Source organism: Pseudophryne corroboree, chromosome 3, assembly GCF_028390025.1.
Source record: "Pseudophryne corroboree isolate aPseCor3 chromosome 3, aPseCor3.hap2, whole genome shotgun sequence".
NCBI lineage: Eukaryota > Metazoa > Chordata > Amphibia > Anura > Myobatrachidae > Pseudophryne > Pseudophryne corroboree.
The window spans coordinates 619,355,680-619,370,294 of NC_086446.1; the positions used below are offsets into that span (position 1 = coordinate 619,355,680).

At 48.1% G+C, this 14,615-nt stretch overlaps 1 protein-coding gene across 4 annotated transcripts in view; it reads right to left on the minus strand.

Moving 5' to 3' along the window:
- TNKS2 (tankyrase 2) overlaps positions 1–14,615 on the minus strand; it is a 204,688-nt gene that overhangs the window by 121,315 nt on the left and 68,758 nt on the right. For all 4 annotated transcript variants that reach the window (XM_063961657.1, XM_063961655.1, XM_063961658.1 and 1 more), the window contains exon 5: positions 2,213–2,288. In XM_063961657.1, coding sequence (XP_063817727.1) covers positions 2,213–2,288 — 76 coding nt within the window. The remainder of the gene's footprint in view (positions 1–2,212; positions 2,289–14,615) is intronic.

The window sequence follows — 14,615 nt, forward strand, 5'->3', positions numbered from 1 at the left end:
CCTGAGTTAGAGAGGGGGGCTGTGTAACATCTGCCCTAACAGCTCAGAGTGCAACAGCCTGTTGTAGTAGCTGAGTTTTCTGAACATTAGCAGTGAGTTGTGATGACATATCAGACATCATATTCTTAAGGGCCCCTAGCCAGGAGGGCTCTGGACCCTCTCCCCCAGCCCCATCACTGAGTTGTGAAGATTGGCTGCACTGTTCACATGAAACAGAATCAGATGATAAGGGAGAGAATCTGGTGTGGCACACACTGCATAGTTTGTGTTTAACCATGTTCACAGTAAATCACAATGACATACACATACACACAGACAATAAAACTTATTAAGCCTGCCCTTACTGTATGTGAGAGGAAGACATACAGAAAGAAAACCAGCACACCCCAACTACACAGCCCCAGTGAGGCTGTCAGCTTATTATATCACAGTGAAACACTAATGATTTCTGTCCTGTATAGGACACAGATTGTGTACGATAGCGTCTCTCCCCATTTGCTACACCCTGTACAGCGTTTTCTGAGTGTCAGGAGGAGCTGTATGTGCCTGCTGTGCTGCAGTAAGCAGAGGAAGGCGCCAAAATGCAGCTGGTCCCGCTCTGGGGTAACTCCTCCCCCCCCCCCCCCCCCCAATGGCACCGGAGCTGCAGAGTTTTTTTATACTGGCAATGTCTCCTAAAATGCTTAAAAACATCACACAAGTGCTAATTTAAGACACCACTAGCCAGTTTACAAAGGGTGCTCTAGCAGGTCCCCCCCATGAGGGTCCCATATGCCGCGCCTGCGTTCAGTCGCACCATGAACCGGGGAACCTTTAGCGGGGCCCCCGGTTTGTACTCACCACTGTCGTCACCTTCAGGCATCTGTTATGGGTGTGCGGCGCGCTGCGATTGCGACAGCTAAGGCGCAGTGCCCCGCTGAACAAACAACCTCTCAGGCCGGTGGACCTGCAGCGGGGAAGCGGCTCTGACACCTCGCAAGGCCGGTGACCATTCCCCCCCCTAACTCCCACGGTGCAAGTATGCTGCTGCCCAAACAGCATACCGAAAATAATAAAAGTTTAAAAGAAACTGAAGAAAACTCTCTGGAGCTGCAGAGATGTGCATCCTCTCCTGAGGGCACTTTTTTCTAAACTGCCTGTGGGAGGGGGCATAGAGGAGAGGAGCCAGCGCACCCAATGAAGAAATTTAAAGTGCATCGGTTCCTTTGGACCCCGTCTATACCCCATCGTACCAAGTCTCCCCAATATCCCTTATGGATGCCAGAGAAATAAATGGCACAATCTCTGACTTTTCTAGAGTGACGCCGTATAGGGAAGCCCCACTTTCCTAAGCAATGTCTACTTACTCTCACATAAATAAAAGATAGCGGGCTGGACACATACGGCAAAGTAAAACACAATGGGCGTCTAAACTAATGGGTGCTTAATGTAGCAATTCACTTGTTGCTATGTTCGGGCACCCATTAGCCGCAGAAGGCATCTTTCTTCTTGCAGCCTCCTGAGGTGCGAGAAGAAATGTGTGCAAAGTCTGTGGTTTAGCTACTATTCACAGCTAAACCTGGTGCTTTTGGGCACTCAAATGGAGTAACAACTGAATTGCTCGTCGGAAAGTCATTAGTTTAGATGCCCAGCGGGTGGCATCCCAAACAATTGAATTGCCTCCAATTACTTTGAGGTACATTACTTAACACATAATAATTATCTGTCTTTTCCACTTTCAACCACTGTAGATGGCACTGCACTTCTTTCTATAAAGTACATGTTAGACTATCTTCCTTAGATCAAAACCTTTATTCTCGATTTACCTCATGTAAAAAAAAGAAAAAAAAAATATGACTAGAAAAAATAAGAACTACAGTCAAAAACAGATACAAGCACAACTGATCTCTTCATAACTTGCCAGTATAATGGGATTAATGGAACAAAGGGGTAGATGCATGATAACCACACCTATGGTGCCGGTATCGCTCTTCCTGCTTTGCCTCTTTAACGAGACAGGGACATCATCAGCAGGGGGCTTCTCCCCCATAACAACCTGTCAGTCATACATCTAGCCCATAGTTCAATTTCAATGTTTTTACAAACGATTAAAAAAAAAAAAAAAGCTAGTGGAATCAAAATAGTTAAGTGACCTAATGACAGAGAAAGTACATAGCATACACAATAACCTTTGTACTGTAAGTACATAGTGACAGAAAACCTGTACATTTACCTTCCTTCCATCACTTGCATGGGAATTAACGTTGAGGGGAGTTAGAAGGCCCATCATTTTCTCTTCATTTCCACTTCTATAAAAAGCAAGAGACCAGAAAACTTTAGGTGACAACAGCACACGCAAGACTATTATTTTATTTATTAGAATTTTCAGATTACATTTATTATAGAAAGCATATGACACTGTTTATGTCTTGTATTTCTTGATATGAATGCAGTTCTCCTTTGATCCCTATCCCTTCATAGTAAATGCTAATACAAAATGAATCCAAAACCAAAACAGTTTTTTCAGCGAGATTAAGATAATTACACCTTTGCTTTCTGATGCTTCAATGTATAAAAACTTTGTTTCATGCACAATATTATAAACAATATTGTATAAAACAACCTTTAGGCTGTGTGTATAACATAAAATAAGAATTTACTCACCGGTAATTCCATTTCTCGTAGTCCGTAGTGAATGCTGGGTACTCCGTAAGGACCATGGGGAATAGACGGGCTCCGCAGGAGACTGGGCACTCTAAAAGAAAGATTAGGTACTATCTGGTGTGCACTGGCTCCTCCCTCTATGCCCCTCCTCCAGACCTCAGTTAGGGAAACTGTGCCCGGAAGAGCTGACACTACAAGGAAAGGATTTGAAATCCAGGGTAAGACTCATACCAGCCACACCGTACAACTCGTGATAACTATACCCAGTTAACAGTATGAATAACAACTGAGCCTCACTGAACAGATGGCTCATAACAATAACCCTTTAGTTAAGCAATAACTATATACAAGTATTGCAGACAATCCGCACTTGGGATGGGCTCCCAGCATCCACTACGGACTACGAGAAATAGAATTACCGGTGAGTAAATTCTTATTTTCTCTGACGTCCTAGCGGATGCTGGGTACTCCGTAAGGACCATGGGGATTATACCAAAGCTCCCAAACGGGCGGGAGAGTGCGGATGACTCTGCAGCACCGAATGAGCAAACTCAAGGTCCTCCTCAGCCAGGGTATCAAACTTGTAGAATTTTGCAAACGTGTTTGACCCCGACTAGGTAGCAGCTCGGCAAAGTTGTAATGCCGAGACCCCTTGGGCAGCCGCCCAAGAAGAGCCCCCTTCCTCGTGGAATGGGCTTTTACTGATTTAGGATGCGGCAGTCCAGCCGCAGAATGTGCAAGGTGAATCGTGCTACAGATCCAGCGAGCAATAGTCTGCTTAGAAGCAGGAGCACCCAGCTTGTTGGGTGCATGCAGGAGAAACAGCGAGTCAGTATTTTCTGACTCTAGCCGTCCTGGAAACATAGATTTTCAGGGCCCGGACTACATCCAGCAACTTGGAAGCCTCCAAGTCCCGAGTAGCCGCAGGCACCACAATAGGTTGGTTCAAATGAAACGCTGATACCACCTTAGGGAGAAATTGGGGACGAGTCCTCAATCCTGCCCTGTCCCTATGGAAGATCAGATAAGGGCTTTCACACGACAAAGCCGCCAATTCTGACACACGCCTAGCCGAAGCCAAGGCCATATTATATATATATATATATATATATATATATATATATATATATATATATATATATATATATATATATATATATATATATGACCACTTTCCACGTGAGATACTTCAACTCCACGTTCTGAAGTGGCTCAAAACAATGTGATTTTAGGAAATCCAACACTACGTTGAGATCCCAAGGTGCCACTGGAGGCACCAAAAATAAGATTTTACTTACCGATAAATCTATTTCTCGGAGTCCGTAGTGGATGCTGGGGTTCCTGAAAGGACCATGGGGAATAGCGGCTCCGCAGGAGACAGGGCACAAAAAGTAAAGCTTTTCCGATCAGGTGGTGTGCACTGGCTCCTCCCCCTATGACCCTCCTCCAGACTCCAGTTAGGTACTGTGCCCGGACGAGCGTACACAATAAGGGAGGATTTTGAATCCCGGGTAAGACTCATACCAGCCACACCAATCACACCGTACAACTTGTGATCTAAACCCAGTTAACAGTATGATAACAGCGGAGCCTCTGAAAGATGGCTTCCTTCAACAATAACCCGAATTAGTTAACAATAACTATGTACAATTTATGCAGATAATCCGCACTTGGGATGGGCGCCCAGCATCCACTACGGACTCCGAGAAATAGATTTATCGGTAAGTAAAATCTTATTTTCTCTATCGTCCTAGTGGATGCTGGGGTTCCTGAAAGGACCATGGGGATTATACCAAAGCTCCCAAACGGGCGGGAGAGTGCGGATGACTCTGCAGCACCGAATGAGAGAACTCCAGGTCCTCCTTAGCCAGAGTATCAAATTTGTAAAATTTTACAAACGTGTTCTCCCCTGACCACGTAGCTGCTCGGCAAAGTTGTAATGCCGAGACCCCTCGGGCAGCCGCCCAAGATGAGCCCACCTTCCTTGTGGAGTGGGCCTTTACAGATTTAGGCTGTGGCAGGCCTGCCACAGAATGTGCAAGTTGGATTGTGCTACAGATCCAACGAGCAATCGTCTGCTTAGACGCAGGAGCACCCATCTTGTTGGGTGCATACAATATAAACAACGAGTCAGATTTTCTGACTCCAGCTGTCCTTGCAATATATATTTTTAATGCTCTGACAACGTCCAGTAACTTGGAGTCCTCCAAGTCACTTGTAGCCGCAGGCACTACAATAGGCTGGTTCAGATGAAATGCTGACACCACCTTAGGGAGAAAATGCGGACGAGTCCGCAGTTCTGCCCTGTCCGAATGGAAAATCAGATATGGGCTTTTGTAAGATAAAGCTGCCAATTCTGACACTCTCCTGGCAGAAGCCAGGGCTAGAAGCATGGTCACTTTCCATGTGAGATATTTCAAATCCACCTTTTTTAGTGGTTCAAACCAATGAGATTTTAGGAAGTCCAAAACCACATTTAGATCCCACGGTGCCACTGGAGGCACCACAGGAGGCTGTATATGCAGCACTCCCTTAACAAAGGTCTGGACTTCAGGGACTGAAGCCAATTCTTTTTGAAAGAAAATCGACAGGGCCGAAATTTGAACCTTAATAGATCCCAATTTGAGACCCATAGACAATCCTGATTGCAGGAAATGTAGGAATCGACCCAGTTGAAATTCCTCCGTCGGAGCACTCCGATCTTCGCACCACGCAACATATTTTCGCCAAATTCGGTGATAATGTTGCACGGTTACTTCCTTCCTTGCTTTAATCAAAGTAGGAATGACTTCTTCCGGCATGCCTTTTTCCTTTAGGATCCGGCGTTCAACCGCCATGCCGTCAAACGCAGCCGCGGTAAGTCTTGAAACAGACAGGGACCCTGCTGAAGCAAGTCCCTCCTTAGAGGTAGAGGCCACGGATCTTCCGTGATCATCTCTTGAAGTTCCGGGTACCAAGTCCTCCTTGGCCAATCCGGAACCACTAGTATCGTTCTTACGCCTCTTTGCCGTATAATTCTCAATACTTTTGGTATGAGAGGCAGAGGAGGAAACACATACACCGACTGGTACACCCAAGGCGTTACCAGCGCGTCCACAGCTATTGCCTGCGGATCTCTTGACCTGGCGCAATACCTGTCCAGTTTTTTGTTGAGGCGAGACGCCATCATGTCCACCATTGGTCTTTCCCAACGGGTTACCAGCATGTGGAAGACTTCTGGATGAAGTCCCCACTCTCCCGGGTGAAGATCGTGTCTGCTGAGGAAGTCTGCTTCCCAGTTGTCCACTCCCGGGATGAACACTGCTGACAGTGCTATCACATGATTCTCTGCCCAGCGAAGAATCCTTGCAGCTTCTGCCATTGCCCTCCTGCTTCTTGTGCCGCCCTGTCTGTTCACATGGGCGACTGCCGTGATGTTGTCCGACTGGATCAATACCGGTTTTCCCTGAAGCAGAGGTTCTGCCTGGTTTAGAGCATTGTATATTGCTCTTAGTTCCAGAATGTTTATGTGAAGAGACGTTTCCAGGCTCGTCCATACTCCCTGGAAGTTTCTTCCTTGTGTGACTGCTCCCCAGCCTCTCAGGCTGGCGTCCGTGGTCACCAGGATCCAATCCTGTATGCCGAATCTGCGGCCCTCCAATAGATGAGCACTCTGCAACCACCACAGAAGAGACACCCTTGTCCTTGGAGACAGGGTTATCCGTAGGTGCATCTGAAGATGCGACCCTGACCATTTGTCCAACAGATCCCTTTGGAAAATTCTTGCGTGGAATCTGCCGAATGGAATCGCTTCGTAAGAAGCCACCATTTTTCCCAGGACTCTTGTGCATTGATGTACAGACACCTTTCCTGGTTTTAGGAGGTTCCTGACAAGCTCGGATAACTCCTTGGCTTTTTCCTCCGGGAGAAAAACCTTTTTCTGAACCGTGTCCAGAATCATCCCTAGGAACAGCAGACGAGTTGTCGGCATTAACTGGGATTTTGGAATATTCAGAATCCACCCGTGCTGTTTTAGCACTTCTTGAGACAGTGCTAATCCCATCTCTAGCTGTTCTCTGGACCTCGCCCTTATTAGGAGATCGTCCAAGTATGGGATAATTAATACGCCTTTTCTTCGAAGAAGAATCATCATCTCGGCCATTACCTTTGTAAAGATCCGAGGTGCCGTGGACAATCCGAACGGCAGCGTCTGAAACTGATAGTGACAGTTTTGTACAACGAACCTGAGGTACCCCTGGTGTGAGGGGTAAATTGGAACGTGGAGATACGCATCCTTGATGTCCAAGGATACCATAAAGTCCCCCTCTTCCAGGTTCGCTATCACTGCTCTGAGTGACTCCATTTTGAACTTGAACTTCTTTATGTACAGGTTCAAGGACTTCAGATTTAGAATAGGCCTTACCGAGCCATCCGGCTTCGGTACCACAAAAAGAGTGGAATAATACCCCTTCCCTTGTTGCAGAAGAGGTACCTTGACTATCACCTGCTGAGAGTACAGCTTGTGAATGGCTTCCAACACCGTCTCCCTTTCGGAGGGGGACGTTGGTAAAGCAGACTTCAGGAAACGGCGAGGTGGATCTGTCTCTAATTCCAACCTGTATCCCTGAGATATTATCTGCAGGATCCAGGGATCTACTTGCGAGTGAGCCCACTGCGCGCTGTAATTTTTGAGACGACCGCCCACCGTCCCCGAGTCCGCTTGAGAAGCCCCAGCGTCATGCTGAGGCTTTTGTAGAAGCCGGGGAGGGCTTCTGATCCTGGGAAGGAGCTGCGTGTTGCTGTCTCTTCCCTCGACCTTTGCCTCGTGGCAAATATGAATAGCCCTTTGCTCTCTTATTTTTAAAGGAACGAAAGGGCTGCGGTTGAAAAGTCGGTGCCTTTTTCTGTTGGGGAGTGACTTGAGGTAGAAAGGTGGATTTCCCGGCTGTAGCCGTGGCCACCAAATCTGATAGACCGACTCCAAATAACTCCTCCCCCTTATACGGCAAAACTTCCATATGCCGTTTTGAATCCGCATCGCCTGTCCACTGTCGCGTCCATAAAGCTCTTCTGGCCGAAATGGACATAGCACTTACCCGTGATGCCAGTGTGCATATATCCCTCTGTGCATCACGCATATAAAGAAATGCATCCTTTATTTGTTCTAACGACAGTAAAATATTGTCCCTGTCCAGGGTATCAATATTTTCAATCAGGGACTCTGACCAAACTACCCCCGCACTGCCCATCCAGGCAGTTGCTACAGCTGGTCGTAGTATAACACCTGCATGTGTGTATATACTTTTTTGGATATTTTCCATCCTCCTATCTGATGGATCTTTAAGTGCGGCCGTCTCAGGAGAGGGTAACGCCACTTGTTTAGATAAGCGTGTTAGCGCCTTGTCCACCCTAGGAGGTGTTTCCCAGCGCTCCCTAACCTCTGGCGGGAAAGGGTATAATGCCAATAATTTCTTTGAAATTATCAGCTTTTTATCAGGGGCAACCCACGCTTCATTACACACGTCATTTAGTTCTTCTGATTCAGGAAAAACTATAGGTAGTTTTTTCATACCCCACATAATACCCTGTTTAGTGGTACCTGTAGTATCAGCTAAATGTAACGCCTCCTTCATTGCCAAAATCATATAACGTGTGGCCCTACTGGAAAATACGGTTGATTCGTCACCGTCACCACTGGAGTCATCGCCTGTGTCTGGGTCTGTGTCGACCGACTGAGGCAAAGGGCGTTTCACAGCCCCTGACGGTGTTTGAGTCGCCTGGACAGGCACTAATTGATTGTCCGGCCGTCTCATGTCGTCAAACGACTGCTTTAGCGTGTTGACACTATCCCGTAGTTCCATAAATAAAGGCATCCATTCTGGTGTCGACCCCCTAGGAGGTGACATCCCCATATTTGGCAATTGCTCCGCCTCCACACCAATATCGTCCTCATACATGTCGACACACACGTACCGACACACAGCAGACACACAGGGAATGCTCCTAATGAAGACAGGACCCACTAGCCCTTTGGGGAGACAGAGGGAGAGTTTGCCAGCACACACCAAAAGCGCTATATATATATCAGGGATAGCCTTATAATAAGTGCTCCCCTATAGCTGCTTTGTTATATAAAAATATCGCCATAAATTTGCCCCCCCTCTCTGTTTTACCCTGTTTCTGTAGTGCAGTGCAGGGGAGAGACCTGGGAGCCGTCCTGACCAGCGGAGCTGTGAGAGGAAATGGCGCCGTGTGCTGAGGAGATAGGCCCCGCCCCTTTTCCGGCGGGCTCGTCTCCCGCTATTTTGAGAAATCAGGCAGGGGTTAAATATCTCCATATAGCCTCTAGGGCTATATGTGAGGTATTTTTAGCCTTTATAGGTACTCATTTGCCTCCCAGGGCGCCCCCCTCCCAGCGCCCTGCACCCTCAGTGACTGCCGTGTGAAGTGTGCTGAGAGGAAAATGGCGCACAGCTGCAGTGCTGTGCGCTACCTTTAGAAGACTGCAGGAGTCTTCAGCCGCCGATTTTGGACCTCTTCTGCCTTCAGCATCTGCAAGGGGGCCGGCGGCGCGGCTCCGGTGACCATCCAGGCTGTACCTGTGATCGTCCCTCTGGAGCTTGATGTCCAGTAGCCAAGAAGCCAATCCATCCTGCACGCAGGTGAGTTGACTCCTTCTCCCCTCAGTCCCTCGCTGCAGTGATCCTGTTGCCAGCAGGAATCACTGTAACATAAAAAACCTAGCTAAACTTTCTCTAAGCAGCTCTTTAGGAGAGCCACCTAGATTGCACCCTTCTCGGCCGGGCACAAAAATCTAACTGGAGTCTGGAGGAGGGTCATAGGGGGAGGAGCCAGTGCACACCACCTGATCGGAAAAGCTTTACTTTTTGTGCCCTGTCTCCTGCGGAGCCGCTATTCCCCATGGTCCTTTCAGGAACCCCAGCATCCACTAGGACGATAGAGAAAAAGGGGCTGAATATGCAGCACTCCCTTAACAACGTCTGAACTTCAGGCAGCGTCTTTCCTAGCCTTTAACAGCGTAGGAATCACTTCATCTGGAACGCCCTTTTCCGTTAGGATCCGGCGTTCAACCGCCAAGCCTTCAAACGCAGCCGGGTAAGTCTTGGAACAGACAGGGCCCCTGCAGTAACAGGTCCTGTCTGAGAGACAGAGGCCATGGGTCCTCCGAGATCATTTCTTGTAGTTCCGGGTACCAAGTTCTTCTTGGCCAATCCGGAACTACGAGTATAGTTCTTACTCCTCTCTTACTTACTATCCTCAGTACCTTGGGTATGAGAGGAAGAGGAGGGAACACACAAACCGACTGGCACACCCACGGTGTCACTAGTGCGTCCACAGCTATCGCCTGAGGGTCTCTTGACCTGGCGCAATACTATTTTAGCTTTTGTTGAGGCGGGACGCCATCATGTCCACCTGTGGCCGTTCCCAATGGTTCACAATCTGCGTGAAGACTTCTGGATGAAGTCCCCACTCTCCCGGGTGGAGGTCGTGCCTGCTGAGGAAGTCTGCTTCCTAGTTTTCCACACCCGGAATGAACACTGCTGACAGTGTTAGCACGTGATACTCCGCCCATCGGAGAATCCTTGTGGCTTCTGCCAACGCCATCCTGCTTCTTGTGCCTCCTTGTCGGTTTACATGGGCGACAGCCGTGATGTTGTCTGACTGAATCAGCCCCGGCTGGTTTTGAAGCAGGGGTTCTGCTTGACTTAGGGCATTGTAAATGGCCCTTAGGACCAGAATATTTATGTGTAGGGAAGTCTCCTGACTCGACCATTGTCCTTGGAAGTTTCTTCCCTGAGTGACTGCTCCCTAACCTCGGAGGCTTGCATCCGTGGTCACCAGGACCCAGTCCTGAATGCCGAATCTGCGGCCCTCGAAAAGATGAGCACTGTGCAGCCACCACAGCAGAGACACCCTGGCCCTCGGGGACAGGGTGATCAGCCGATGCATCTGAAGATGCGATCCTCACTTGTCTAACAGGTCCCACTGAAAGTTCCTTGCAAGGAACCTGCCGAAGGGAATTGCTTCGAAAGAAGCTAACATCTTTTCCAGGATTCGCGTGCAATGATGCACCGACACCTGTTTTGGTTGCAGGAGGTCTCTGACCAGAGATGACAACTCCTTGGCCTTCTCCTCCGGGAGAAACACCTTCTACTGTCCTGTGTCCAGAAACATGCCCAATATCAGCAGACGCATCTTAGGAACCAGCTGCGACTTTGGGATATTCAGAATCCAGCCGTGCTGTTGTAGCACTTCCTGAGATAGTGCTACTCCGATCAAAGACTGCTCCTTGGACCTCGCCTTTATAAGGAGATCGTCCAAGTACGGGATAATTATAACTCCCTTCTTTCGAAGGAGTATTATCATTCTGGCCATTACCTTGGAACACACCCTCGGTGCCGTGGACAGACCAAACGGCAACGTCTGGAATTGGTAATGGCAGTTCTGTACCACAACCTTGAGGTACTCCTGGTGAGGTGAGTAAATGGGGACATGTAGGTAAGCATCCATGATGTCCAGTGACACCATAATATCCCCCTCTTCCAGGCTTGCAATAACCGCCCTGAGCGATTCTATTTTGAACTTGAACTTCCTTATATAAAAGTGTGCAAGGATTTCAAATTTAGAATGGGTCTCACCGAACCGTCTGGTTTCGGTATCACAAACATTGTGGAATAGTAACCTCGTCCCTGTTGAAGGAGAGTTACTTTGATTATCACCTGCTGGAGGTACAGCTTGTGAATTGCCGCCAGTACTACATCCCTTTCCTTGGGAGTAGCAGGCAAGGCTGATTTGAGGTAACGGCGTGGGGGAGACGTCTCGAACTCCAGCTTGTATCCCTGAGATACCTGTAGAACCCAGAGACCCACCTGTGATCGAACCCACTGGTCGCTGAAGTTCCGGAGACGGGCCCCCACCGCACCTGGCTCCACCTGTGGAGCCCCAGCGTCATGCGGTGGACTTAGTGGAAGCAGGGGAGGATATTTGTTCCTGGGAACTGGCTGTCTGGTGCAGCTTTTTCCCTCTACCCCTGCCTCTGGGCAGAAAGGACGCGCCTCTGACCCGCTTGCCTTTCTGAGGCCGAAAGGACTGTACTTGATAATACGGTGCTTTCTTAGGCTGTGAGGGGACCTGAGGTAAAAAGGTCGACTTCCCAGCTGTTGCTGTGGACACGAGGTCCGAGAGACCGTCCCCAAACAATTCCTCACCCTTATAAGGCAAAACTTCAATGTGCCTTTTAGAATCAGCATCACCTGTCCACTGCCGAGTCCATAATACTCTCCTGGCAGAAATGGACATTGCATTAATTCTAGATGCCAGCCGGCAAATGTCCCTCTGTGCATCTCTCATATATAAGACTACGTCTTTAATATGCTCTATAGTTAGCAAAATAGTGTCCCTGTCAAGGGAATCAATGTTATCTGACAGGGAATCAGACCATGCTGCTGCAGCACTACACATCCATGCTGAAGCAATAGCAGGTCTCAGTATAGTACCCGAGTGTGTATACACAGACTTCAGGATAGCCTCCTGCTTTCTATCTGCAGGCTCCTTTAAGGCGGCCGTATCCTGAGACGGCAGTGCCACCTTTTTTTATAAGCGTGTGAGCGCTTTGTCTACCTTAGGGGATGTCTCCCAGCGTAACCTATCCGTTGGCGGGAAAGGGTACGCCATTAGTAACCGCTTAGAAATTACTAGTTTCTTATCTGGGGAACCCCTTGCTTCTTCACACAATTCGTTTAACTCATCAGATGGGGGAAAAGTCACTGGCTGCTTTTTCTCCCCAAACATAATACCCTTTTTTGTGGTAACCGGGTTAATGTCAGAAATGTGCAACACATTTTTCATTGCCGTAATCATACATCGGATGGCCCTAGTGGATTGTATATATTTGTCTCATCCTCGTCGACACTGGAGTCAGACTCCGTGTCGACATCTGTGTCAGCCATCTGAGGTAGCGGGCGTTTTTGAGCCTCTGACGGCCTCTGAGAAGCCTCGGCAGGCGCGGGCTGAGATGCCGGCTGTCCCAAAGCTGCGTCATCTAACCTTTTATGTAAGGAGTTGACACTGTCGGTTAATACCTTCCACATATCCATCCACTCAGGTGTCGACCCCGCAGGGGGTGACATCACACATATCGGCACCTGCTCCGCCTCCTCATCAAACATGTCGACACAGCCGTACCGACACACCGCACACACAGGGAATGCTCTGACTGAGGACAGGACCCCACAAAGTCCTTTGGGGAGACAGAGAGAGAGTATGCCAGCACACACCACAGCGCTATATAATCAGGGATTTTAACACACAGTGATTTTTCCCTATAGCTGCTTTACATATACAGTTTGCGCCTAAATTTAGTGCCCCCCCTCTCTTTTTTACCCTTTGAGCCTGGAAACTGCAGGGGATAGCCTGGGGAACTGTCTTCCAGCGGAGCTGTGAAGAGGAAATGGCGCCAGTGTGCTGAGGGAGATAGCCCCGCCCCCTTCACGGTGGACTTCTCCCGCTCTTATATTAATATTATGGCAGGGGATTTTTGCACATATATAGTTTTTCAGACTATATTATGTGCTGTTTGCCAATGTAAGGTACTCTAATTGCAGCCCAGGGCGCTCCCCTCCAGCGCCCTGCACCCATCAGTGACCGGAGTATGTGGTGTGCATAGGGAGCAATGGCGCACAGCTGCAGTGCTGTGCGCTACCTTAATGAAGACCGGAGTCTTCAGCCGCCGATTTCCAGGATGTTCTTCTTGCTTCTGGCTCTGCAAGGGGGACGGCGGCGCGGCTCCGGGACCGGACAACCGAGGCTGGGCCTGTGTTCGATCCCTCTGGAGCTAATGGTGTCCAGTAGCCTAGAAGCCCAAGCTAGCTGCAAGCAGGTAGGTTCGCTTCTCTTCCCTAAATCCCTCGTAGCAGTGAGTCTGTTGCCAGCAGATCTCACTGAAAATAAAAAACCTAACAAATACTTTCTTTACTAGAAGCTCAGGAGAGCCCCTAGTGTGCAACCAGCTCGAGCCGGGCACAGATTCTAACTGAGGTCTGGAGGAGGGGCATAGAGGGAGGAGCAAGTGCACAACAGATAGTACCTAATATTTCTTTTAGAGTGCCCAGTCTCCTGCGGAGCCCGTCTATTCCCCATGGTCCTTACGGAGTACCCAGCATCCACTAGGACGTCAGAGAAATGCATTTGGTGTTCAGACTTGGGTCCCATCCCCGAGATATCTCATTATGGTATGCAAATATTCCAAACTATGGAAAAATCCTAAATACTTCTGTCTCAAGCATTTTGGATATTGGAGACTCAACCTGTACTTTTTGAAATTATATATACAGTAGCTTGCAAAAGTTTTCAACCCCATTAAAAGTCAAAAGAATTAGCAATATTACAAATAACACTGACCCCGGAGAGTATTTTTATTGCAATTTTCATTATACTCTTACGGTGTGTACACACGGTGAGATAAATCTAAGATTTTTGACTATATAGTCAAAATCCTAAGGAAAGTTAGTTGCATATCTCAAGGTATTAATCCCGATGCGCGCTCCTGTGGGGTCGGTATCGTAAGGCTAGATAGACTGTGCAGGCAAGTCAATCTTGACTATCTAGTGTACCATCTAGTATAAAAGTATAGTCAAAATTGGCACTTACTCAAAATCGTACACACACAAAACCTTAAGCACAGATGGTCAAAATCTGTGCTTCTGGGCTCTGGGGGAGTTGAAGGGAAATTGCATACTCAATATCGGGCATAGCAAACATCTCATCATGTGTACACACCTTTAAAGCAAATTCAGTAGGTTTTTTTTTTTTAATAATAATTTAAAACCAAATGCTGCTTGCATAAGTATTCAAAGCCCCTGCAGTCTAGTACTTGTAGAAGCACCTACTGATGCAATAACAGGTGTAACATCATCACTGTTGAGGGTTCTCTCACCCTTGTGCTGAGAAAATTTTGTTACATTTGCACTTGT